The sequence below is a fragment of the Dromiciops gliroides genome, chromosome 1 (assembly GCF_019393635.1).
Source record: "Dromiciops gliroides isolate mDroGli1 chromosome 1, mDroGli1.pri, whole genome shotgun sequence".
In the NCBI taxonomy this organism is placed as follows: domain Eukaryota; kingdom Metazoa; phylum Chordata; class Mammalia; order Microbiotheria; family Microbiotheriidae; genus Dromiciops; species Dromiciops gliroides.
The window spans coordinates 31,517,789-31,542,767 of NC_057861.1; the positions used below are offsets into that span (position 1 = coordinate 31,517,789).

At 38.7% G+C, this 24,979-nt stretch overlaps 1 protein-coding gene across 16 annotated transcripts in view; it reads right to left on the reverse strand.

The window, feature by feature from the left end:
• Positions 1-24,979, reverse strand: part of CLIP1 (CAP-Gly domain containing linker protein 1) — a 144,986-nt gene that overhangs the window by 50,175 nt on the left and 69,832 nt on the right. For 5 of the 16 annotated variants that reach the window (XM_043978673.1, XM_043978672.1, XM_043978671.1 and 2 more), the window contains 8 exons: positions 22,584-22,688; positions 18,534-19,478; positions 16,080-16,196; positions 12,505-12,562; positions 11,107-11,190; positions 7,615-7,771; positions 6,519-6,684; positions 6,194-6,409 (listed from right to left, as the gene is read on the reverse strand). In XM_043978673.1, the coding sequence (XP_043834608.1) occupies positions 6,194-6,409; positions 6,519-6,684; positions 7,615-7,771; positions 11,107-11,190; positions 12,505-12,562; positions 16,080-16,196; positions 18,534-19,478; positions 22,584-22,688 (1,848 nt within the window). The remainder of the gene's footprint in view (positions 1-6,193; positions 6,410-6,518; positions 6,685-7,614; positions 7,772-11,106; positions 11,191-12,504; positions 12,563-16,079; positions 16,197-18,533; positions 19,479-22,583; positions 22,689-24,979) is intronic. The other 11 variants (XM_043978686.1, XM_043978681.1, XM_043978678.1 and 8 more) reach the window with 6 other exon arrangements.

Sequence of the window (24,979 nt, forward strand, 5' to 3'; positions counted from 1 at the left end):
TATGAAGGAAACAGAGGCTCAAAGGGATTTAAGTGATTTTCTCAAGTAACACAGCTAGGACTGAAGTGGAAGTTGAACCTCAAACTTCCATTGTGTGATACTGCACTAATATTAATATGGTGCGTTAATGTTCAAAAAATGTTTTACCTATGTCAGAAGAAACACAGTGTAGCACTGTGGAACAAGCATGAAATCTGAAGTCAGAGGAATAGTTTCTAATCAATGGAATATGAGTCATTCAAAGTGTAGACACTGCAAAAAATGTCTTGGTACAATACAGAGAGACACAACATGGTTTAGCAGAAAGAGTGCTGAAACTGGCGTCAGGAGAGATGTGCGTTTAACTACTATCTGATACTTACTAGCTATGTGACAACAGGTAAACCTCAAGTTTTCTGAGCCTCAGTTTCCAGTGGGAATAAATATTATCTGTAGTGCCTACCTTACATGGCTGATGTGGGAATTAAATGAGATAAAGTACATAAAATGTTTAGGAAACCTTAAAGAGCTATGCAAATGTCAACTATTATTCTTAAATAAGTATACCTTCTATAGATCAAATAAATGCCCCATGCACATAATACTGTTTTTGAAATTATGTATACACAATTGTGATTAACAACATAGAAATTCACTTAAAAGCGCTACTGAATTCTGAGGAGCTTTTTGCTATTATGTATTTTCTCAACAAAAACTGGCTATCATGTTGCAATCTACAAAATCTGACATTAAAAAAGGATCCTCATACTCAAAGAGCTGATAAAGCAAAGATCACAATTAACATCAAACTTAGGATAAACTAAGATGTTGCATGCACTCAGAATAGCTACAAAAAGATTTATTTAAACAAGACAGTGACTCTCAAAAAGATGTCAAATTCAACAGAATACAAGGTCTAAGAGGGCAAGGATTGATATGTTTTTGTCACATTGCCAGTGCCTAGCACATAATAAGCACTTAACAAATATATATCGAATTAAAGATGAGAATTGTATAAAAGTAAAATACTTACATAATTACTGGAATGTCTTGGAGAAGTCTAAAAAATGTCAAATAATCCTCACAACGAGGATGTCAGAAGAACCACCAAAATGCCGCAGTCGGCAAATACTGAAGCCCCATAATAAGTACATGTCAGCCAAGTGCAGCACCAGTTAAGTACAAACTCGTTTGAAAAATATTCTAGAAGATTGCGGAAATTACAAGTAAAACCATCTCATTTAACAGCAAAATGCTGGGGAGGTCAGGATGAGTGTACAAAAAGCATGAAGGAAATGGAACTAAACCTAATTATCTCAAGAATACTAGAAGGCAAACAAATAAAATTAAAATGGAAAAGATCTACCAGATGTCTACAGCGATCTATTTCTACCATCGGTAAACTGTGGCACTACTCTCTAGGTTAACACCAAAGTGCCAGATACGCGATCGTAGAAGCAGAAATTACACTCAAGAAAAGGATGTCAAAAAAAGAAGCTGGACTCAACCCAATCCTCACAAAAGAGACCCATCCTGGAGGCAACACAATTTTCAAGACATGCAGAGATCCATTTTTGAGAGCCTAAGCACGTCTGACTGGAGTCTTTAGTGAAAGGGAAGAAACACAAGGCAGCCTCTCAATAACAATTCCCTAAGGTGGATCACATAATTCACTGAAAGGTACTGAAAAGATTTTCTGTATTTGTTCATAACTGCCCCACCCACGCACTGAAATGCTGATTGGTTGGAAACAAAACTTTCTCCCTTCCAGAAAGATTTCTCTCATGCCTAAGGGCAGCATTTTATACTGGAGAGTGAAGTGGGTATCTAAGGAACTGGGTTTGAATTTTGGCTTTTCTTCTTTCTAGCAAGTCTTTTCATCTCTGTAAGCCTAACTTTATTCATCTGTAAAATATACGTAAAATAAAAACTATATCTCCTACAACTATATGTTGAAATCTTACAGGACTCCTTGACAAATGCAATTCCACAAAGACAACTTTCTTCCTGATCTAGGAATAAAACTGGGAGACAAAATGTTCACTGCTGCCACGAAGAATGTCCTGGGTACAGTCCAAACAGAAGAGTTGTTCTCTACAGATGCTGAAGTCCTCCGGGTCCAGTCTGTAGATGGTATTTTGCTGTCTTCATTGAACTTTGGGATGCATCAGTGCCTTCTAAATGAGATCCATGGCCACCCAAAAGAAACTGACCTAATAATCTCTACAAGAAGAACCAAGTGAAGGAAGAATGTGTGCATGTGTGAGTGCTTGCATATGTATTCATATTTTGGAAAGCACTGTGAAAGGACAATAAGACCGACCCAAAACTGAATAGGAAGAGGAGGCAGCCTGAATCACCTTCGTTAAACCATGTAGTACTTTCAACAATTGGTGTCTCCACCAATGTTCATCTTTTTATCACTAATATTCTCCCAGTGATGCTATCTATACAGCAGCAAATCATGGACCAACCCAATCAGTGAAGAAGCAAAATTATAGGTGAACAAATGGGAAATGCAAAGTTGCATGGTGTAAGCAGGCTGTAGCATATTTTCAATCTTGTATTCCAAGATGTGTTCTTGTATACCCAGCTCCTAGCATAGTACAGGTACTTGAGAAATGTTTGTTGATTGATGCATCGTAAAAGACATCATCCATGATATGCATGACTTGAATAGGAGGTAGACTGGGCATGTAGCAAGATACAGGCACAAAAGTCCCAGTGTTGCACTAATATCTAGGAAATATTTGTAGACCTAGGAGAAATCCACCAGCATATCAAGCAGATTCTCTATGAATGTTTATGAAAGGATGAGAAGACACAAACAGCTTGCTGCCTGGACCAGTGAAGTATCTTGGCTTCACAACAACTCTATAAGAAATAACTCCTGATAGCTTAAGGGCTTCAGGAAAACAAGGAGTTTTGTACCAAAATGGAAGATTAGATCTTCTCTGTCATTAGTCTTATATTCAAGAAATATTTGAAAGAATTAATTTTTAAAGACAAAGGAAAACAAGCATTGAATGTTTACAAATGAATGGCCATTACTTTAAAAGGCAAGGGGAAGTAGGCCATTCTTTTTCAAACCTTGCTTCCCTGGCTTCCTTAGGTCTCAACTAAAACCCTACCTTCTGCAAGAAGCCTTTCCCAGTCCTCCCCAATAAGATATTTGCACGTGGTCTCCCTGTCTTGAGGACTGGAATTGTTTTTGCCTTTCTTTGTATCCCCTGGGCACAGCACAGTGACTATAGTGCACATTGTAAGCATTTAATAACTGTTTCTTGCTCATTTTTGGACCTAACTCTAAGAAAACTAATTTGCTAGAAGGCTTTCTATTGTCCCAAGAGTTACCACAACCATTAATAGTAATCTAGACATAGTGTGACCCCTAGTGAAAACTTTTCAGTGTTTTCAGATCTGTGATTTCAGTGATGAGGGTACTCCTTTCACCAATGCCGATCCCAGACCTTTCGTGCTTTAGTAGATAATTTCATGTGTTGCTGCGCCATAAAATTCACTCTACAGTGGCCAACCTATTGGGAATGAGCCTCTCTGAACTTAGGCTGGTCCTCCCCTGACAAGCCTGACAAGAACCACTCAAAGCTTTTCAGCTCAATAAGGTCTATCAGAGCAAGTGTTTCTGCAGGCACGGCCTTTACACAATAATGGAAAAGGCCCACAAAACTGGAGGACTTTGGTAGAGGATAATACCTGACTGTTAAAGGTAGATTATAATCTAATTCTCTAGGATCAATCTTTCATAATTAAGGTGATGACATAGCTGATTTCACTAAACAACAGTCATTCTACAGGAATTATGGACTGATTGTTGCTATAAAACTATACTAAAAAATTAGAAAGAAAAATTTCATATTTTAACTTGTCAATTAATCTATTCAATTTGCAAATTGGTTATCTAGCTGCTGTATTATATTTTAAATTATGCAAATACATTTTAAAAGTTGAAAAATTAATTTTAAGAATTTTTAAATTATGCAAATTAGCTATCATTATACCTTGAGGACATATTGACTATAATACATTTATACAAAATATGACATAAACTGAAGTTATTCAACAGCACGCAAGAACAGTTTTAGAAAAAGGTCAAGAAATGGTTTGGGTATTAAAAAGTCCAAATTTGGGGGGAATTTTTTTAAATTAAAATTTTAACAAAGTAATTGTCCCGGTCCTGAGGACCTGAAATGAAATGCTCTCTTGCTTTGACGCTTTCAGAACAAAGTTCCCTGACCGAAAATCATGTTGAATTACCAAAGGTAAATGTGTCAATATGTGCCATGGCCACAAGAAAATGAAGTTACTAACATCCACCAAGACTAGCAAATTAGTAGATGAGAAATATATGAAAATGTTCCGAATTACTAATTCATTTGACATTATTGTAATTCCTATTCAAGTCTCTAGTGGTATCTGTGACAGGTAAAGTGATAAATTTGAGAGGTAGCACAGCATAATGGATAGTCAGCTAGGTTTTGGAATCAAGAAGACCTGGATTCCAGCTCCGCCTCTGTCATAGGCTGGACCTTATCCAAGCCTCTCAACCTCTCAATTTTCCCGGAAACTCTGAGACTGCAGAGATGGTACAGAACTGTATTAGTAGAGGTAGCTTTCTCACCAGAAAATTCCTCTAATGAAGAAAAAAATCCTAAGTCGGGACCGTCCCCCCTCTCCCCCAATCAATAAATTATACTTCTTTGTTTTGTTCTTTTGTTTTCTTTCTTTCTTTTTTTTTTTGCAGGGCAATGGGGGTTAAGTGACTTGCCCAGGATCACACAGCTAGTAAGTGTCTGAGGCTGGGTTTGAACTCAGGTCCTCCTGAATCCAAGGCTGGTGCCTTATCCACTGCGCCACCTAGCTGCCCCCTTGTTCTTTTCTTAATATTAACTTGTGCTAATAGTTCCAGATGAGTAAAAAAGCTTTAGGGAAGCCATTAGGTTGGAACTATTCAGAAGAATAAGTATCTAAAATGCTACATTTTAATCTATTCATCCTGAAGACACTAACCAGGCCACAAATTTTAGTACTGGAGGATGGACTATTTCCATATAAAGTATATTACATAGGATTCCCTTCAAGTTCTACATAGAGTGTTCTAAAAGAAGTATCCAACATATACCAGTGTTGTTGGCAATGAATATATGTTTGTTGAATTGACTCTATCAGTCTCCCTTTCCAATAAACAAGGAATTTTTTGTTTTTGTTTTTGCAGGGCAATGAGGGTTAAGTGACTTGCCCAGGGTCACACAGCTAGTTAAGTGTCAAGTGTCTGAGGCTGGATTTGAACTCAGGTCCTCCTGAATCCAAGGCCAGTGCTTTATCCGCTGCGCCACCTAGCTGCCCCTGGAATTTTTTAATATTATGAAAAATACCTAAAGGCAAATAGTAATCTTTCTTCAAACAATAAAAAAATTGAGGCAAGAAGACTAAACTTTAGTCAATAATCAGTGCCAAAATAAACACTGGATACTGGATGATTCAATACACCAAACACATACATCCCTGAAAAGAAGCCTATGGAGTCAGATTCAATGCATGGGAAACCTGATCTCCCAAATACTGGAAATATTTGGGAAATCTGGGAAATATTTCCTACCTACACTCACTGGTCTCTTCCCAAAAAATGGATGGAGGTATATGAAAAGCTGGGACCAAAAAGCCCTTTTCCTGGCTCTGTTGTACTCCTCTCTGATAAATATCAGCAGTCAAACCTCTTATTCCAGGTTTTGTTTCCCTTAATGTTCTCTTCTCTTGGCTTTTGTCTTTTATTCTTCTGTGGGATTAATTACCAGCCAAACTAGCTTTCAACATTAATGCATGTTGGTAACAAGGAGTAGGGATGCAGAAATGCAGCAGTCTGAGTAGTGGAATGCTCTTCTCTACAATGTAAAATTGGACTTTTTCAAAAACAAATACACACTTAAGCCAAGAAGCAGCAAGACATAGGCAAAATCTGGGTTTGTCTGTGTTGTCTGAGAAGGTAGAGGTTACATATTACCCAGAGCAGTTTGAAAATCACTGCTAGACCATGCAGACCACATGCTGTCTCAATTTCTACTCCAAATCACATCATACAGAAAATTCTGTAAACCCAAATGTAACCCAAGAGGTGGTTATTTATAAATAACACAATCACCCATTTTCACACGTTGCAGCCTCTCAGAAACTCAGCACCCTAACCCTCACTACGTACTTTAGCTTTGTCAGCTTGCTTTTTCAGTTCTTCCAGCTCCTTCAGGAGATCACTGTTCTTCCTTTGGGCCTCTTTCAGAGTTCCCTCAGTATCCAGCAGAGCTTTCTTCAGACTATGCAGAGCTGCTTCATGTTGTGTGGCTGTCTCAGAACTGGCTTTTTCATGCCTTGCCTGGAGGTCCTTGCACTGGTTGTGGCTTACCTCAATTTGCCTTTCCTGTAAGAACCCAGAATGGTGGAAGTCAGGACACTGGTCATACATGAGATAAGACTCTATCTGCCCTCCCCCACCCCAAAACATATGCTCCTACTTGTTCTTCTCTTACCAGATCCACCACTTTCTTCTGCAATTCCTTCTTTTCTTCCTCGTGCTTTGCAATGACGGTCTGCTGATCCTGCTCAGCTTTCACATTTGCCTCCCCAATACTTTTCTGCAGAAAAGCTGCTTCATCATTTGCCTTTGAAAGCCGAAGCTGTAATTCTTCCACAAATCTAGAAAAAAATGGTCAGACTTTTGATGAAAATACAGGAGCTAACCCTAAAAACCATGCAAAACTTGTAGATATTAATTGGTTTTGTTTGTTTTTTAGTGAGGCAATTGGGATTAAGTGACTTGCCCAGGGTCACACAGCTAGTAAGTGTTAAGTGTCTGAGGCCATATTTGAACTCAGGTCCTCCTGAAGCCAGGGCCTGTGCTCTATCCACTGCGCCACCTAGCTGTCCAGTAGATATTAATTGTGAAAAAGCTGTAACATACAAACATTTCCCATAGAACTAAGTTCATAGAGAACCTCTGTAGTTCAGTGTAAGTGGCTGATGATTTCAGTAGTGGGAGTGACATTAAAGAAGATGCTGAAGGTTTCCCTTTGTGTTGTCTCCCCCATCTGAGTGTGAGCTCCTGAAGAACAGGGGCTTTTCTCTCTGACTCCCTAGCACCCAGCATAGCACTCTGCACACAGTGAGTGATTAATAAGTGCCTTTTTCATCTGTGTATCCATCCACAAAGAAAAAACAAAATGCAAAAAGCATCAAATTCCAAAAACTTCTTTGCACAAATGTACTTAACCTTTTGTTGATAAACTCCAAAAGGTTCTATAAATAACAATGCAAAAACCTTGATTTTCTATAAAGGTGTTCAACAGTAATATTCCCATTTCACAGGAAAGGAAAGGGAAAAGGAAAAGGAAAACAAAAACGAGAAGAAAAAGGAAAAGGAAAGGGAAAGGGGAAAGGGAGAAAGGGAAAGAAAAATTCACCTTTCCTGTAACAGAAAGGCCAAACTGTAAATACAGCAGCAGGTGCCCATCATAAGAAAGATCTTTAACTTTTAGTATTCCTGGAGATATCTGCTTACCTAATCATTATTTTTAGACCCAATATGAAGCAAGTATTATAATAAACACAATGTGAGACTCAACATACTTATCTTTCATCCTAAGTTCTTCATTCATTCTTGTCAGTTGGGAAGAACTATCTCCCGACATCTTCATGATTTCCATAATTTCACCTTCTAGTTTTTCCTTTGCTTCCATTAGCTGCTGTTCTCTTTCATCCTTCTCTTTAAATTTCTCTTCCATATCTGAATATAATAATAGTAATAACAACAATAATTTCCAAACCATATAGAATGAAAACCTTTCAAAATCTATAAAGACCGGGCAGCTAGGTGGCACACTGGATAAAGCACCAGCCTTGGATTCAGGAGGACATGAGTTCAAATCTGGCCTCAGACACTTGCTAGCTGTGTGACCCTGGGCAAGTCACTTAACCCCCATTGCCCCGCAAAAAAATAAAAATAAAAATCTATAGAGACCTAGCAGAAGAAATCAAAATCACGTGGGAATAAGACAATATACATTTCATTGCTGTTTTTGTGTTTGCTAGTGAAGTTTTCTGGAAGATACTTTCACTAAAGTCTATAAAAGATGAGCTTATAACCATCCTTCCCGACTTCCACATTGTGGCTTCTTTGAAGACTGAGAGATCATCCCACCTTCTCCCAGAGGCCTTTCCCACTTCTCCTCACCACCTCTCCCTGTGCCTCACCTCTGAGAATAGCTCCCAGTCGTACTGAGCACGTTTTGTATGTACATGGTTGTTTGTATGTTTTCTTTCCTTTGCTTAGCACGGTACTTGACACACAATGGTAATTGCTTATAAATGCTTATTGACTGACTGACCTAATCCTCTACAATTACAAAAAGCAGCCATTTTATCTACCTATGCATCAATCTGCAAAACATAAACATAATAGCAGAATAGTGGCTTGTCCTTCTAGATGAACTTCATCAAAAAAATAGGGAGATAGAGATAATAATAATAATGATGATTCAAGTTCCCACAAAAACATCTCACAGTTAGAAAGGTAGTAAAATACAGAATTTATAGCCTACTACTATAACCCACTTACTTTACATACTTAATAGAAAGGTTACTGGATTTTCCTCAAGTGATATAGATGGTAAGAAACATCATTGTTCTAGGAATCGAACTCCAAATGAACAGTCCTTTCCGCTACACTATGCTGTATCCTCATAGTGATTAGTATTTGAAAGAGGAGAAGGCAATGAGGAAGACTCAGAGAAAAACAGCGCTTGCCCACAGGCACAGAGAAAGCATCAGAACTGGGTCTCAAACGCAGGTCCTCTGACCGTACTTCGTCAATCTCTGTGTGCATTTTTTGGACTTGTATTTTAGTTGTGTCCAACTCTTCCTGACCCCATTTGGGGTTTTCTTGGTAAAGATACTACAGTAGTTTTGTCATTTCCTTCTGCAACTCATTTTACAGATGAGGAAACTGAGGCAAATAGGGTTAAGTGACTTGAACAGGGTCATACAGTTGGCAAGTACCTGGCATATCTGAACTCAGGACGGTGACTTTAGGCTTGTTGCTCTCTCCATTGCACCACCTGGCTGCCCAGTGGGTGAATGAATACACACATTTCAATACTTCTAGGTTCTATATGTAATTGTGTTGATGTGGGGATTCTTTTCCACTGATGTTGCCCATAAGCTGCAAGCACAGCTGGCCAGTGCTGCAGGCCTCTCACATGCCTCAGACTCTATGCTCCTAAGAAAATAGAAGGGGGACAGCTAGGTGGCGCAGTGGATAAAGCACCAGCCCTGGATTCAGGAGGACCTGAGTTCAAATCCGGCCTCAAACACTTGATACCTATTAGCTGAGTGACCCTGGGCAAGTCACCTAACCCTCATTGTCCACCCCCCTCCAAAATTTTATATACATACATACATACATATAGGGAGGGGGGGAGGGCCTCCTCCAAAACAGCCCCTAATGGGCATAGCCATGACCCCACAGTGGTCTATTTCCATTATTCCAAATTATGTAATGCCTCTCTAACAACAATCTCTATCCTTAAATTTCTCCTTTTACTCAATCTTCCTCAACCTGTTAGCTATCCTTGTCATGACCTTCTGTCCTCTGTGTTCCAGCTACCCTTGAAATCCTTGTATACCTGTCCTGTCACTAGTCACGCCTTGCCAATTCTGCATTGCTGAGACAAAGTAAAGATGGCAGAATAAGAGGAAGCATTAGGGTCTAGCTCTCTCCCTATACCTCTTCAACAAAGTTCTAGAGTATACATCAGACTGAATTCTGATTGGAAAATACAAGAAAATCCAAGAGTCATTTTTCATTCCAGGGCAGCTTAGGGAGATGAACAGAGAGGTCTATAGACTCTGAGAAAGGGGTCTGGCCAAGAAGCTGTGGCCACAGCCACCCTGGAAAGCACTGCAAGACCCAGAGACTGAAAGGAGGCTAAGACAGGCCATCAGGAAGAGATCCCAGGGAATCTCTGAGCAAGCACTAGATGCAAAAACAGGTACCATCTAGCAGTTCTGTCACTCACCACAGATCCAGGCCATAAGGAAGGATTGGGAATGTTAAAGATACTCAGAAGTAACTGGCAGTTTGGTAGTTCTGACACTACAGACCTCCCAGTTGGCCAAGAATGGTTGAGTCGTGTAACAACAGTATGCTAAAACTCCCAACCAGAAACAAGTTAATAGGCCCAAAACTGGATCAGAAATTCACAGAACTCAGACCAGGAGAGCATTGAACAGACCTTCTCCTGGGAAGCAACGAAAACTTAATGGCTCCCCAGAAAAGGTATGAAAGCAACAGGACAAAAAGGACAGAAGCTCAGGTCAGACATCTTTCCCCCCTGCCTCCCCACCCTTGAAGTGTGCAGAGAGCGGTCTTAATATAAAGTCCAAAGTCAAGAAGTAGGATGGATTGTTGGTGGAGCTGTGAATACCTTGTCATCTGGCCCTTGATTCTATCCATGGTCTAAAAAAATTGGGATCGTTTACAAAATCAATCTATTAACTTCTATAGCCAATGGTCTTTTCCAAATTCTCATTCTGTTTGAGTTCTCTGAAGCTTGTGGCACTCCTGAGCATTCTCTCCTCCAGCATACTCTGCTGTATTCTGGGATGCTGCTCATCTCTTAGTTTTCCTCTTAGCTGCCCAAGGATTCCTTCTGGCTCCTTTACTCAATGACTGTACTCAGGCCAGCGGAGTTTAGCAAACCCCTAATGGCTCCATGCTTAGCTTCTGTAAAGGGGAATTCTATGAAATGAGATTGGAGGGGCTGATGGAGAAGAGCTTTCAATACCGAGCTGAGGATATTGTCTTTCTTTGCCCTGCAGCAAATAAGGATCTGTAGAAGATTTCTGAGATGGGGAATGACATGGTCCAATCTGTGTGCTGGGAATATCAGGATTTCAGATGAGTTGGCGAGGGGAATAAACTAGAAGTGGGGAGAGCAATCACAAGCGGCCACCGAAAAGACTAAACAGAAAGTTAGGTTTGTAGTATACACTACAACAAAATTCCATGTTCAATGCTCTATTCTTTTTAGTCTAAACCAGTAAGTAATGATGTTTTCTTACCTGACAAATTATATTTCAACTTCTTCAGATCAGAAGACAGGGCACTAAACTGTTCTTCTTTTTGGTGTAGTTTATTTAGCGTTTCTATTTAGGAAAGACATTCACTTCAGATTTATGGCTCACCTGTCTTATAAATGACGCTTAAATGGGGTGCCTATGATCCTTAAAGTAACAGGGAATCCTGGCAAGAAACTATGAGGACAAGTGCAGAAACAGACTAAATAAGCGAATTGGCCTTAAACAAAATGTTGGCCTTCAGGATCAAATACAAAATGCTGTGTCTGGGGGCAGCTAGGTGGATAGAGCACCAGCCCTGGATTCAGGAAGACCTTAGTTCAAATTTGGCCTTAGACACTTAACACTTTACCAGCTGTGTGACCCTGGGCAAGTCACTTAACCCCAACTGCCTCACCAAAAAAAAAGCTGTCTGGCATTCAGACCCTTTCCTTGCCTACCCCACTCCTGCCTTTCTGCTCTTCTCATACTTGACTCCCTACCATGTACACAGGCTTTCTGCTTCTTCCCTCCCCCCCACCCCCCAAAACCACTCTACCTCCTAACCCCAAACATGTTTACCGGCTGCCTCCAGTTGAAGGCACAGGCCTGGAATGTTCTTCTTCCTCCCCTCCCCCTCCCATATTCCTTGGCTTCCCTTAAGTGCTGGCCAAAGTCCCACCTTGCGCCAGAAGCCTTTCTTGGTCCTCCTTTATCTTAGTGCCTTGCCTATGAGAGCGCCCCCCTCTTCCTGACTCCAGGGCCAGTGATCTATCCACTGCGCCACCTAGCTGCCCGATCTGGAACTTCTTTAGGCTAAAAACTACCAGTAATGCTTTATTAAGGTCTGGTGTTTTTTTATCTGCATTTTAATAAAGGATCATAGAATATTAGAACTGTAATAGATCTTAGAAATCATTTAATCCAAAACTCTAATTGTGCAGATATGGGAACTGAAACACAAAAGGAGAAAGGTATTTTTGCCAGTTTTTGGGGGGGAGGGGAGGGGCAATGAGGGTTAAGTGACTTGCCCAAGGTCACACAGCTAGTAAGTGTCAAGTGTCTGATGCCGGATTTGAACTCAGGTCCTCCTGACTCCAGGGCTGGTGCTTTATCCACTGCGCCACCTAGCTGCCCCTATTTCTGCCAGTTAGATAGTTAAGTGGGGAAAAAGAACTTGGGACTCTTGATTTGTACAAGATACTTCCTGATGGCAAAGGAATGAATGTCTTATTACATTTCAGATGGAACGAATATGTTTTTGTGGGATGAGTATTTATGATTGTACATTTAGGCTTTCCCATTGCCTGAAGTCTCAATACCTAAGACTTAAACATTAAGCCTGGTTTGTAGTATTTACATTTTCTCTGAGGTTATTATGTTCATAATATTAGGAAAACATACCTTGCATTTTTTGTTGAATAGCCACTGATTCCTCTGAAGCATCCGCAAACTTTTTTTTCTTAAATAAAGCAGAAAAAGAATTGAATATTTAGAAAAGAACAGATTTAAAATAAGCAACCTTGGTCTCTCCCTTCAATATAATCTAATTAAAGCTCCATTTTAGTTGCAAACTTTGCAATTTTGTTTCCTGAACATATGAAGAGACTGTTATTACTATTAAGAATGACTAGCTCTATAGGAAACACAGTACTTAGCACAGTGCCAGGCTCAGAGTAGATTCCTCTGAAGTGTTTGTTGACTTGGGGCTTGTTCTTACTCATGATCAGCCCACCTTTTTGGGTCATGCATGAGCAAAGAAATAAAAGGTAATGGCCCTATTATACATGAGAGTACTGTGAGAGAGATTAATGAGCTATGATCTTATTATCCTCCTCCGTATAGAGTAGGTCTTATTAAATCAGAGAGATCCTGGGGACTAAGAAGCTGTGTTAAAGCTGATGCTTTGTGATTTCTTATATATGGTATTTCCTAAAGTCAAGCCATCATTGGTGGCCATCATTCTTTTCTATAATAGAGGCTTTTACCAGTCTTATAGTCAATCTCAAGGTCTCATTATTTCTGAATGAAATGACTGACCAACAGCCAGAGCCAAAACCTTTACTGACAGATATTTGTAGATAGTTTAAAATCTTCCTTTTATTCAACTTTTCCCATCAATCAGGGTGATAAAAAGGAGAAGATACAAACCCAAAAGTCCATCAAAGCCAATAGCTTAATTGCTTGTCCTAGTTCTAGGGATCACTACTCAAAATACAGGAAAGCACATTTTATCTTCAGTGCATGAACAGAGGGACTTTCAAACTTATACAGTATAGGGGGCAGCTAGGTGGTGTAGTAGATAAAGCACCGGCCCTGGATTCAGGAGGCCCTGAGTTCAAATCCAGCCTCAGACACTGGACACTTACTAGCTGTATGACCTTGGGCAAGTCACTTAACCCTCATTGCCCTGCCCCCCCCCAAAAAAAACTGTGTTATACAGTGTTTCAAAAGTTTGTTTTCTTAAGTCTGTCATTTTAAACATGGAACACACTTCCCTACAACATCATCAACAGTAGCCCCCACTCTAGTTCCCACCTCCCAAATTTAACTGCACATATATAATGAAGGAAATAAGACAACATTATTATAATACTAGTAATTAAATTTTAAAATTCAATACAGGTACACACATACATTAAACACATAGTTTTAAGATATCTTTAAATTCTAATGTGGAAGATAATAAGTTGAATAAAGAATGTGTAAGGATTCTAATGGGGACTGCTGGGCAATTCTCCAAAGGCTTCAGAGACTGTGGATAGTGGTGCTTTATTAGAGCTAGCATCACTTCAAAACTTACAGTTTTCCTCAATGCAAGTGTGTATTATTAGATCTATTTTTATTATTATAGCTCTTGATCGGGGTCAGTTTTTGTCTCACAAGTGAAATGAAGAGAGGAAGTGAGAAACAGGGAAATAAGCTTTCTAACATAACTAACAAAGGATAAAAGAGGTTAAATAAGATGTGTCTTTATATGAGAAGGACTGGCGAAGAAGAAATTTGAGGTGGGTGAGCTGCCAAAGAAGGAAGAAACAGTTCCCTCTGTGAATTGGGATGTTTCTGTTCCCTGAAAAAAAGCTGAGTTCAGCTGTACTGTATACAATGAGGGAAGGAAAGTGATGACCAATGAGGCTGGAAAAACAGATTGGGGCCAGGTTGTAGGAAGCTTTAAAAGCCAAACAGAGGAGTTTTCACGTGACTCAGGAGGCAGTAGGAAACATTTTAGGGTAATAACACAGTCAGGTTTGCACCTAAAGAAAATACCTTTGGTAACTATTTGAAGGATGATTAGAGTAGGGAGATAATTGAGTTACAAAGAAGTAGTAAAAAGCAATGCAACAGTTTAGGAAAAAGATGATGAAGATCTGAACATGGTAGGTGTTTGAATTGAGAGAAGGAGCTCAGAGACATTCTGGAAGTAGAAACAACAAGATTTGATACCTGATTGGATAAAATAAAATGTAAATAAATAAAAATAAGTAACCAATTGGATGTGGGGTGAGGGAGAGTGAGGAATCAAGGATAATGAGAAGGTTGCAAAACTTGGAAAGAAAGATGGTGCCTCATACTGGAATGGGGAAGTTTGGAAGAAAGGCAGATTTTTGGGAAAAAATAACAAGTGGTTGGGGCAGCTAGGTGGCACAGTAGATAGAGCACCGGCCCTGGATTCAGGAGGACATGAATTCAAATCCGGCCTCAGATACTTGACACTTACTAGCTGTGTGACCCTGGGCAAGTCACTTAACCCCAATTGCCTCACCAAAAAAACAAACAAAAAAACCCCAAAACAAGTGGTGTTTCAGATATGCTGAGATCAAGATGGTTCTGTGACATCTATTTTTTTTTAGTTTTTAGTGAGGCAATTGGGGTTAAGTGACTTGCCCAGGGTCACACAGCTAGTAAGTGTTAAGTGTCTGAGGCCGGATTTGAACTCAGGTACTCCTGACTCCAGGGCCGGTGCTCTATCCACTGCGCCACCTAGCTGCCCTGTGACATCTATTTTAAAATGTCCAAAAAGAAGTGCTGCAGAACTGGAGCTGAGAGGAAGAGACGGAGGCTGGACATGTAGGTCTGGGAGTTACTGTATAAATTTATGGGAGCAGATAAACAGAACAGAGTCCAAACAAAAGAGAAGACAGCCTAGGACAGAGCCGTGAAGAACACCCACAACGAGGAGGCATGATGACCCAGCAAAGGAGACTGAGAATGAGTGGTCAGATGGGTAGGAGAATAATCAAAGAGTAAGTATGCTAGAAAAAAACACAACCATATAGGAGAGATAGTATCCAGGGAAAGAGGGTAGTCAACATTGTACCAAGTAAGTACAATAAGGCTGAGGACAGAGACACAACCATCAGATCTGGCAATCATATAACATGTAGTTCTTTTACTCTGACATACATTTAAGAAATGCAGTATGATGTATTAAATAAGGTTCAAGAGGGCCAGCCTTAGAGACAAAAAGAGCTGGATTCAAGTCCTTCCTCTGCAACATACTAACTAGGAAGATAAAAGGGCAGAACTGCTGGGATAAGGCAACTCTCCACTTCTTCCACTAAGTGCTCTGGGTCCAGGAAATCTTGGCGGCTGTCCAGAGCAGGATCTTTGACCACTAGGGCTGGAGATAAGCAATGGGTCATTTACATAGAGGAGACATTCCCATATTGAGTGTTTCTAAAGTAAGGCGTACCTTTATTTAGTGGCAACTAAATATTTTATGAAATAAGAAGAAAAAAATTTTTAAAAATAGACAAGAAAAGGCATGATACCGACCTTTGGAAGTTGGTTTGCGTTTAACCTATTTCAACTAATCTCTTTTTTGAGTAACAGCTGATACGCTCATCTTACACCAACATGTAACAGGTAAAAGCAACTAAACAACAAATAATTTATATGTCATTTTGAGTTTTTAGGGTGGTAAAATCCAAAAATGAACAGTTAAGTCCTGAGACAGACTCTTCCAACAAGGTACTTACCAAAATCTGAAGCTCTTTTTCCAAATCATCTTTCACTTGACTCACTTCACTCAAATTTTTCTGAAGATTAATGAGCTTTAACTCTTTCCCCTGTAGTTCTTTTGTTATGTGACTAGCCTAACATGGATCATTACATGGAATAAAAGGAAACAAACAAAAAGGAAACAAAAATGAAGGGGGGAAATTAACAACTAAAAAAAAAATTATGAGAAAGTAAACGTGGTAGAACAAAACTGAAGGAAATAAGGATATGTGTTAAAATCCATTTAATGATAAGCCAATTATGAAGCTATAATTCTACATAGAATTAATTACTATTTCCTAATAACCATTGTTTAATTAAGTATCAAACAGACACTTAATTAAAAGGTCTGTGGTAGTGTTTTTTAAATTTTTGGATGTCTGAATATCAAAGATCATGACACTCTTGACAGAGGATAGCATTTTGTATCCTGAAGCTATATTTATTCATAGTTTTTAGTTTTCTGGGTTTTAAAAGTCATTAGGCCAGAGCCAGAAAGCTGTACTTAAATTTGAACTTCAAAATGAGCCATGAATTGTATGTAATTCTCACTTTTTTTTTGTTTTGAGTATCTTTGAACCATAAGAGGAGATTTGCACACACACACAAAACTCCTCACCAAACTTCTAGTCACCTTTGACTAAACAACCTCTGAAAAAACATTAAACAATAGGTTCTAGTTCCAGTTCTGCCATTTAGTATCTGTGACATCTTTCTAAGACTCAAGGTTCCTCCAAATAGTTGTCAAGTACAAATAAGATGATGCAGGAGAAACAACTTTGTAAAGTAACACACAAATGTATCATACAACTGAAAAGTATCATACAAATGTAAAGTGTTATTATTATTTTAAAATATTACATTTTCTTTTCTTTTTTTTTTTTTTTTGCTTTTTGGGGGGGGGGGGGGTTGGTGAGGCAATTGGGGTTAAGTGACTTGCCCAGGGTCACACAGCTAGTGAGTGTTAAGTGTCTGAGGCCGGATTAGAATTCAGGTCCTCCTGTATCCAGGTCCGGTGCCCTATCCACTGGGCCACCTAGCTGTCCCTTTTATTATTATTATTATTATTATTATTATTATTATTATTATTATTACAAGAAGAACAATAGGAAGGAACAAGCAGGGTATAAGTAAAATGTTAGAATATGTTGGCAGAACTAACTCGGAGGTCAGATGGACTTAAGTCTACTCCAATCAAAAGTGTAGAATTAAATGAACAAATAGTGGTATGCCATCCACACAATTATCACTCAATCATCAAGGTTTTTGAGCTGAATGAGGCAACAGCATAGGGGACAAGTGTGTTAGGTGTGGAGTTTCTTATGCTTTACAGTTATTAATGGTGTGAGCCTGGGCAAGCCATTTAACCCCTGTGTGCCTCACTAAAATATGCTACAAAGGGTTTACTATCTGCAGATGTAGGTAGTTCCCACACCAAAAGATGCAGAATCTGATGAAATTATAGTTCCTTTGCTTTTGAGCTGCATGTAAGATTTATATCAAATATTAATCTTCTGGAGAATAGAAAAGATTCAAAAGTTAATCTCAATACCCTTTCACTATTCTCATAGTGATGTAGCATAGTGTAACAAATGGAACCAGTTCTAGACTTTGAATCAGAAAATCTGGCTTTACATCCCAGCTCTGACACTTTCAAAAGCTTAAAATCATAGTCAAATCACTCACCTTTTCTGAGCCAATTTACTTAGAGCTAAATTGGGCCTAATATTATTTGCATTCCTACCTTACAAGCTATCTGTAAGAAAAGTGATTTGTAAATATGTTAACAAACAACTCACAATACATACATACCATTTCCCAAAAGCTAAATGCAACTTCTAAACCTGGCTCTGTTTCTGTTAAGAAAGATCTTTCTGGACTTCCAGGAGAACTATCACTGTTAGCATTTCCAAGAGAAGCACGTAAATGGCAACGATGGAAAAGTCTGACTTCTCTGAATACACTTTTATGTCCGAAAGCAGAATTATGACCCTGTGATTACTTGTTGGGAGAAGCTAGTATTTTTTAAAATTACTGAATCTGATCAACATTCAATCTGACTCAATATTGCTTACTTACTGCATCTCTTACTGCTGCTTTGATAACTGATGATAGCATCATGTAGCAAGATGGAAGACATAGATTAAGCTGAAACAAGGGCTCAACAACTCGTTTCAAAAAGCTCTATCAGCAAAAAGAATATATGGAGGACCCCAAATCATAACGCCCAAAATTAGAGATAGGTTTCCATGTTCTAGATAGAGAATTTTCTCAGATCTCCTCATATGAAACAAAGATACTTTACTGGGAAAGCTTCAAGCAACAATTGAGTTATTTGGGGAATGGATATGAATGCTTTGGATTCAAAAGTAATAAACAATGCAAAATGAGAACAAACAGAAAAGAAAAATCTGAAGGATGCTGATACAAACCTTGCCACTTGTGGCAATTTTTTCCATCTCTAAATTTTTAATTTGTTTCTCAGCTGCCTCAAGCTGCTGGCTGAGTTTTTGCACTTCCAATTTACCTTCGGAATTGGCTTTCCAAAGTGCATCAAGGTCCAAGAGTTTTTCTTCGGTAGCCTTGAGCTGAGATGTAATATTATCAATAACCTTGGTTTGTTCATTGTATTTGGCTTGCAGTACCTTTAGCTCTTTTACCTTTATCTCCGCTTCCTGCAATTTGTTTAATGTGTCTTCCATCTCTACTAGATGTTGGTCTTCTGCTTTTTCCATTTGGAGTTTGAGGCCTTCTAAACCTTGCTCCTTTTCTTTAATGATTTTCATCAGCTTCGTCTTCAGGATTTCCATCTCTTTAGCATGAGCAGACCGTTCTGAGTCTTGTTTACATTTTAGAGTCTCTATTTCATCCTGATAGTCGAGTTTCAATTTTTCAATCTGTGTCTTTAGCTCAGCGAATTCCGCTGTCTCTGTCCCAACACTTTTGCTAAATGAAACTTTGAGCTCTTCCATTGCCTGTTGATGGGAAGCAATGGCAGATTCTAGTTTTGACTTCCACAGAGCTATCACTTCAGAATTCTCCTTGTTAGCATGATCAAGCTTGCTTTTTAAAGACTCGTTCTCCTTTGAGAGCTTTTCAGATGCTGCATGAAGTGCCTTCACCTCCTTTTGATGACTTTCTTCTGTGGCTCCAAAATGTTCCTTTAGAGAAATTATTTCATGTTGGTGGTCAATATGCATGGCTTCTAATTTTTCCTGCAAAGAGCTTATCTCTTGCAAAAGGGAGAGTGAAGTGTCCACATCACCAGATGGTTTACTAGACTCCAAACTTCTTCGAAGTTCAGCAACTTCCTGTATTCGTAATGTTAAATCTCTTTCTAGTTCCATAATACGAGACTTTTCTGAAACCGTAGCCACCTATTAATAACAGCAGTTCAAAGAAAAACATATTATTTAAATAACAAAATACAAGAGTTTATTTAATCTTCAAATTATGTAAAAACAAGCCATTAAGAACTCTCCCATCATCCACTAAAGCAGTAAAAATACTAATGTCTGTACTTTATATATTTTTCCAGCTGCTTTTTTCTTGATTTCTCACAAACAACTTCATAAGGAAAATCTACTAAAAATTACTACTATTTTGAGACACTAAAGGAGTCAAAGTTTAACTACATTAATAATTCTGTCCCTCAATTCCCGCCCAAAAGGGGGGGAATTAGAGCATGTTCTACAAGTTAAAAGGAAGAATTCTGTCTTTTGTGAGTAAAGCCTGCCATACTTTATTCAAGAAAGAATGACAGTAACTGATCCAAGTCAAAGGAGGCAGTAGTAACACAGAGATTCTAAATTACTTAAATTTTCCATCACCAAGTGATAAATATTTACAGTAGAATAACCTAAGTAGTTTAATTTCCTATTGTCTAAATCAGGCTGTTATTATCCTCAACAGTTTTTCTTAAGTATATAAGAATCATTACTTATCTATCATTCTAATTAAGTGTCTTCTAATGAGCCCCCTCTTAGATTTTCTAAGTTCATTATTGACTTGACCAAATAACTTTATACAATTTTATTTTGTTTCCTAGCATTTTTAGAAAGCTACTTTCTTTTTTGGGGGGGGGGGCGGGGCAATGGGGGTTAAGTGACTTGCCCAGGGTCACACAGCTAGTAAGTGTCAAGTATCTGAGGCTGGATTTGAACTCAGGTACTCCTGACTCCAGGGCCAGTGCTCTATCCACTGCGCCACCTAGCCGCCCCCTAGAAAGCTACTTTCAACTATTTATTAATCAGGATGCCTGGAAAAAAAGCTAGCTTCTGGCATAAAAAGCACAGTGAAATGCTGCAGTCTAGCCAAACTCGCCTTCTCTCATCTTCACACAAAACCCGTCTCCTAGGTCTCTGCACTAGCCTTCACGCAGGCCTAGATTCTCTACTCCTTCCTTACCCTTTACTTCATAAACTTTTTTTTTTTTAGTGAGGCAATTGGGGCTAAGTGACTTGCCCAGGGTCACACAGCTAGTAAGTGTGTGTTAAGTGTCTGAGGCCGGATTTGAACTCAGGTACTCCTGACTCCAGGGCCGGTGCTCTATCGACTGTGCTACCTAGCTGCCCCTCATAAACTTTTACTCATCTAAAGGTTAGCTCAGGCACCATCTTCTTTCCACATGAAGCCTTTCTTGATCTCTCAACCACTAGTGCCCTTTCTCCAAAACTACCTCCAAAACTTACCCTTTCTGGTAAGGATTAAAATGACCACAAAGTACAGAGCAAAAAGAGAAGGAAAAAATGAATCTGAAATATTGTACAGACAGGATAAGCTTGTAAATTATTCCACAGTAATACTGTCACTGATATCTTACAGAATTGAAGAAAATAAACTTGACCCAAAGAATTCTCACAAATAAAAACAAGAGACAGGTAACAAAAAATCAGGTAACAAAATATTAATGAAGTTAACAGAGCAGTGTCTACAGTATTAAAAAAAATATATTCCTAATGGGGAGATTAAATCAGCCACAATGAAGCTACTAAAACACATATAACACTCCAAATAGGTAAAAGGGGGGAGGGAGATATTTTTAATAGAATTCGAAAGTCCTTAAAAAAAAATCATAGGTTCCCAATATTATCATAAAGAAGCATACCTCTAAGCCTATGTGGTAGCTAAGCTAAATGGATGATTTTGTTACAATAAGGAGAGCTTTTGCAAATTCAGAGTGGGGATTAAGAGAAGACACTTAGAGGAATGAATATGTCATATATTCACCAACATAGTATTCACTAATGACGGTGACAAAAAAACTATCAAAAGTTACTTGCTGGCAGAGCAAACTCCTTGAAAAGCTATGCAGAAATGAGAGCACACTTACCTGGTTGCCAATCACTTTTATGGCAACTCAATCCCATTTGTCTCTCCCAATTCCCAGGCTAATTTCTTGGCTAACAAGTAACTAAGCAGCAGTGTTGAACTGCATGCTTTGTGTTTCAGTAAATCCCTTTTTTCCCCTCTTAAACCAAACACATGGGAAATTTTCTAATTTGGGGCTGGGAGAGAAAGTTTTAAAAAACCCACATATCCAGTACAAAACTTTTTGATGGAGAAATAAAAGGGATTGGATCAATTATAGATAGATTGTAAAAATCAGTGATTTGTCATCAAGAAAAATTTCTAAAAATATTAAGGATTAAAAAGAAAAAATTCAATGTAAGATTTAATTAGCATAATTATTTGCAATTTCAAGCTTCAGGATAGTTGGCCATTCAGCCATCTGAAAATCAAATGCTTGATTAAAATATGTAATCAGGACATTTCTTTTAAGCACAAAGATGCTTATGAAGCCAAAAGATTCACTTTGAAACTCTTAATAGTTTCCAAGGTCCAAAAAGAACCATGAACTGATGGCCTTGAAAAACTAGCTGTGGCCCCAACACATGGCACTGCTATTTATTCATTCTCCTAACCAGGGATATTAAACCTACTGGAGGGCCAGAAAGGAGAGACTAGGATACAAAGACAGATCAGGTACCAGAAAACGAGGAAGAGGAAAGGGCAGGGGCGGGGTGGGGAGACAGGGAAGCCAAGACTCAGCCAATGCTCTACCCCCTTCCCATCAAAGATCAGGGAAGAAGGCAGGGAAAAAGCCAAAGCCTAAAACAGCAAAATAAAAAGGGACCATGAGCATCCAACCTCTATAAAAACGAGTGAAACGTTGATTGGTTGGGTCAAGTCACAGACCTATATTTTGCAGCACAACCAATCTTGCTGTTGTTGTTGATGTATGGTCTGTATTATTTCTTAACTCAATTTGTGTGAAAAAGCAGTTACATTTTTAAAAGACTAATGTGAAAACACCTGGAACTATGGGTCACTCTAAGCTCATGAGCATTTGAACGATATCAGGACCAAGGTTAAGTTTAAACCACTGGGACATGAGTCATACGAATGACAAAGCACAAGGCCCCTAAATGTCCACAATTCAACCATGGGGTCTCGTTCCATTAAATAGTGAAAACCATTACCCTAGTGTCTTCTAACTCCCTCTGGAGTTTGTCAGCTTTGGTCTTTTCAAAGAGCAGGCTTTGTTCAAGCTCCTTAATGCGGGCATGCTCCAGTTTGGTCTGCGTCTGTTAGTAAAAAGGAAGAGGAAGAGAACACAAAAGTGCCACCATCACATGCCAGCACAAGAAGAGAGAGCGGCATGCAGGCCGAGCCACCAGTATTGTTGTTTTTTTTGCCCAAAAAAAAAAAAAAATGAGCAGAAAAGATAGAAAAGAGGAGAGGAAGGGGCTGAGATGAATAGGCTGGGGATGAGAAAGTAGGCTATGGATAAAGTGTGGTGGGTGAGGCAGAGAAGAAGAAAAAAAGAAATCAAGCACATGGGGCGAGATGTAGAGGGTCAGATACATGCAGCCAAACATGAGTTATATTGATAAGTAAGTGGAATTTATCAGCACAAAAAAGATTAGTTAATATTTCTCTAAGCTATGGTCACCCCTGTTCTCCAATCTGTCAATATCTGACACATGTATTCAACTGACTTATAGACTGTGAACGCTACTTATATTGCTAAGTATTGTGAAAACTATTCAGTTATTCTTGAGACCTCACTAAGGTCTTGGGGCAGATCCTCAAATCTTAAAAAATAACATGACTGAGGATCAGGGCATCACTCCTTAATGGTATTCAGAAACAAAAGTAAGGAGGGCCACAATATGAAGGGCATCTTAAGTGGGAGTACCTGGAATCCTTAGCAGCTGGTTTTCCCACCCACAATACACAGAAGACAGGAATCACAACTTCCAAACTCCTATTTCTTTCGAAGAAGAAATATGTTTCAAAAGCTACTTATCTTCAGAGAAAAAGGGGTCAAAGGAAAAGATAAGAAAAATGATTAAGGATTATGTTCTATATTTCCTGACTAGGTAGGTATGAGACATAAGTGGATTTAATAAGGAAAAATGATAATGCTAGAACTGGGGGTAATTCTTTATACTTCTCTCCAAAGAGGAAGAATAGCTTATATAATTTGAGGACTAAAAATGAGGAAATAGAATGGAAAGCCAAGAATTACCCTTTACAAACTCACAAATTTTACTTTCCATTATCATGTATTTAGTTTGCTTAGGAGACCAGATATGACTCATGGAAACACAGAATTTTGGAGTTTGAAAAGAATTCAGCAGACATCAGGGCCAGCCATACCCAAAAGGAATTACCATTATAAAAAATATCAGGTCATTTATCCTCTGCTGAAGACCTCCTATAAAAGACAAGACCAGACATTTGGGGCAGATTTGAATAAGACTGAATCTTAACGCATCTACTATATTTCTTACTAACTCAAGAATATTCTTTGCCCAACCTACTGTCTCTATATAAAAAGAAAATAGAATAATCAGCTGATGGAACAATTGACTGAATACAGACACAAGGGCTACTCTTCGCAGCAGCTGGCAACCACTTACACTGCAAGAGCTAAACTGACAGGCTAATTTGAGCACCTGGAGCCAATGAATATAGTAAAGATAGTGATATTTTGTGAAGTTTAACTGGAATAAAAAATGCAAAAAATACCAAAACAATTCATTGTGTTTTAGTGGGAAGGGCATTTTTAACTTCTAAATCTTCAAATTATATTAAAGAAACTTTTTAAGAGAATGAGAAAGAAAAATTTCCCTATAATTTCAACCTGATGACTGAATCTGCTTCAAATTCTAAGAACTGGATGGGTTGTCTCCAACCCCATATGTGGCTTTTAGTTACATATTTCTCAAATTGCTTTCACAAAGAAAAGCATCCAATACAGACAATTGTGGTTAGAAATTTGAAATTAGCCTCAACTGTGAAATCCAGACTAGAAGCAGAGGGCAAACACCACCATATGTCTTCTCAATTACTTGACACTAATCTAAGTGATCCAGAATCATATAACCTTAAATGTTGTCCAGTTCAACCCCAAACTTAGCACTAGAATGACTTGTACAATATCACTGATGAGGTAATCCTGCCTCTCTCAGATACTACCAATGAAGGGGAACTCACAATTCCACAAAGCACCCTATTATCCTGTTCAACTCTGATTGCTGTGGAGATTTTTGCAGAATCGAGTCAAAATCTCTAGGTTAAAAGGTAATTAACTACCAAAGGAAAATCAAGGACCCATCATATTTTACTCTTCCCCCTATACTGATTCTGATAATTTATGTACCTTAACAAGTCAGATGTTTATCTTGTAGATTACACTGAGACAAAGGGCACCCGGGTAAGGACAGTTTCAACAATGGGACAGACATCTATTAAAAACGTACCAAACACTGAAATGACTGAAGAAACCCTCGCAAGCATTTTTTTTCCTTGAACGATGACAAAGAATAGCAAGAGAAAAATTCTGGCAGAGGACGTCAAGAAGAAAAGC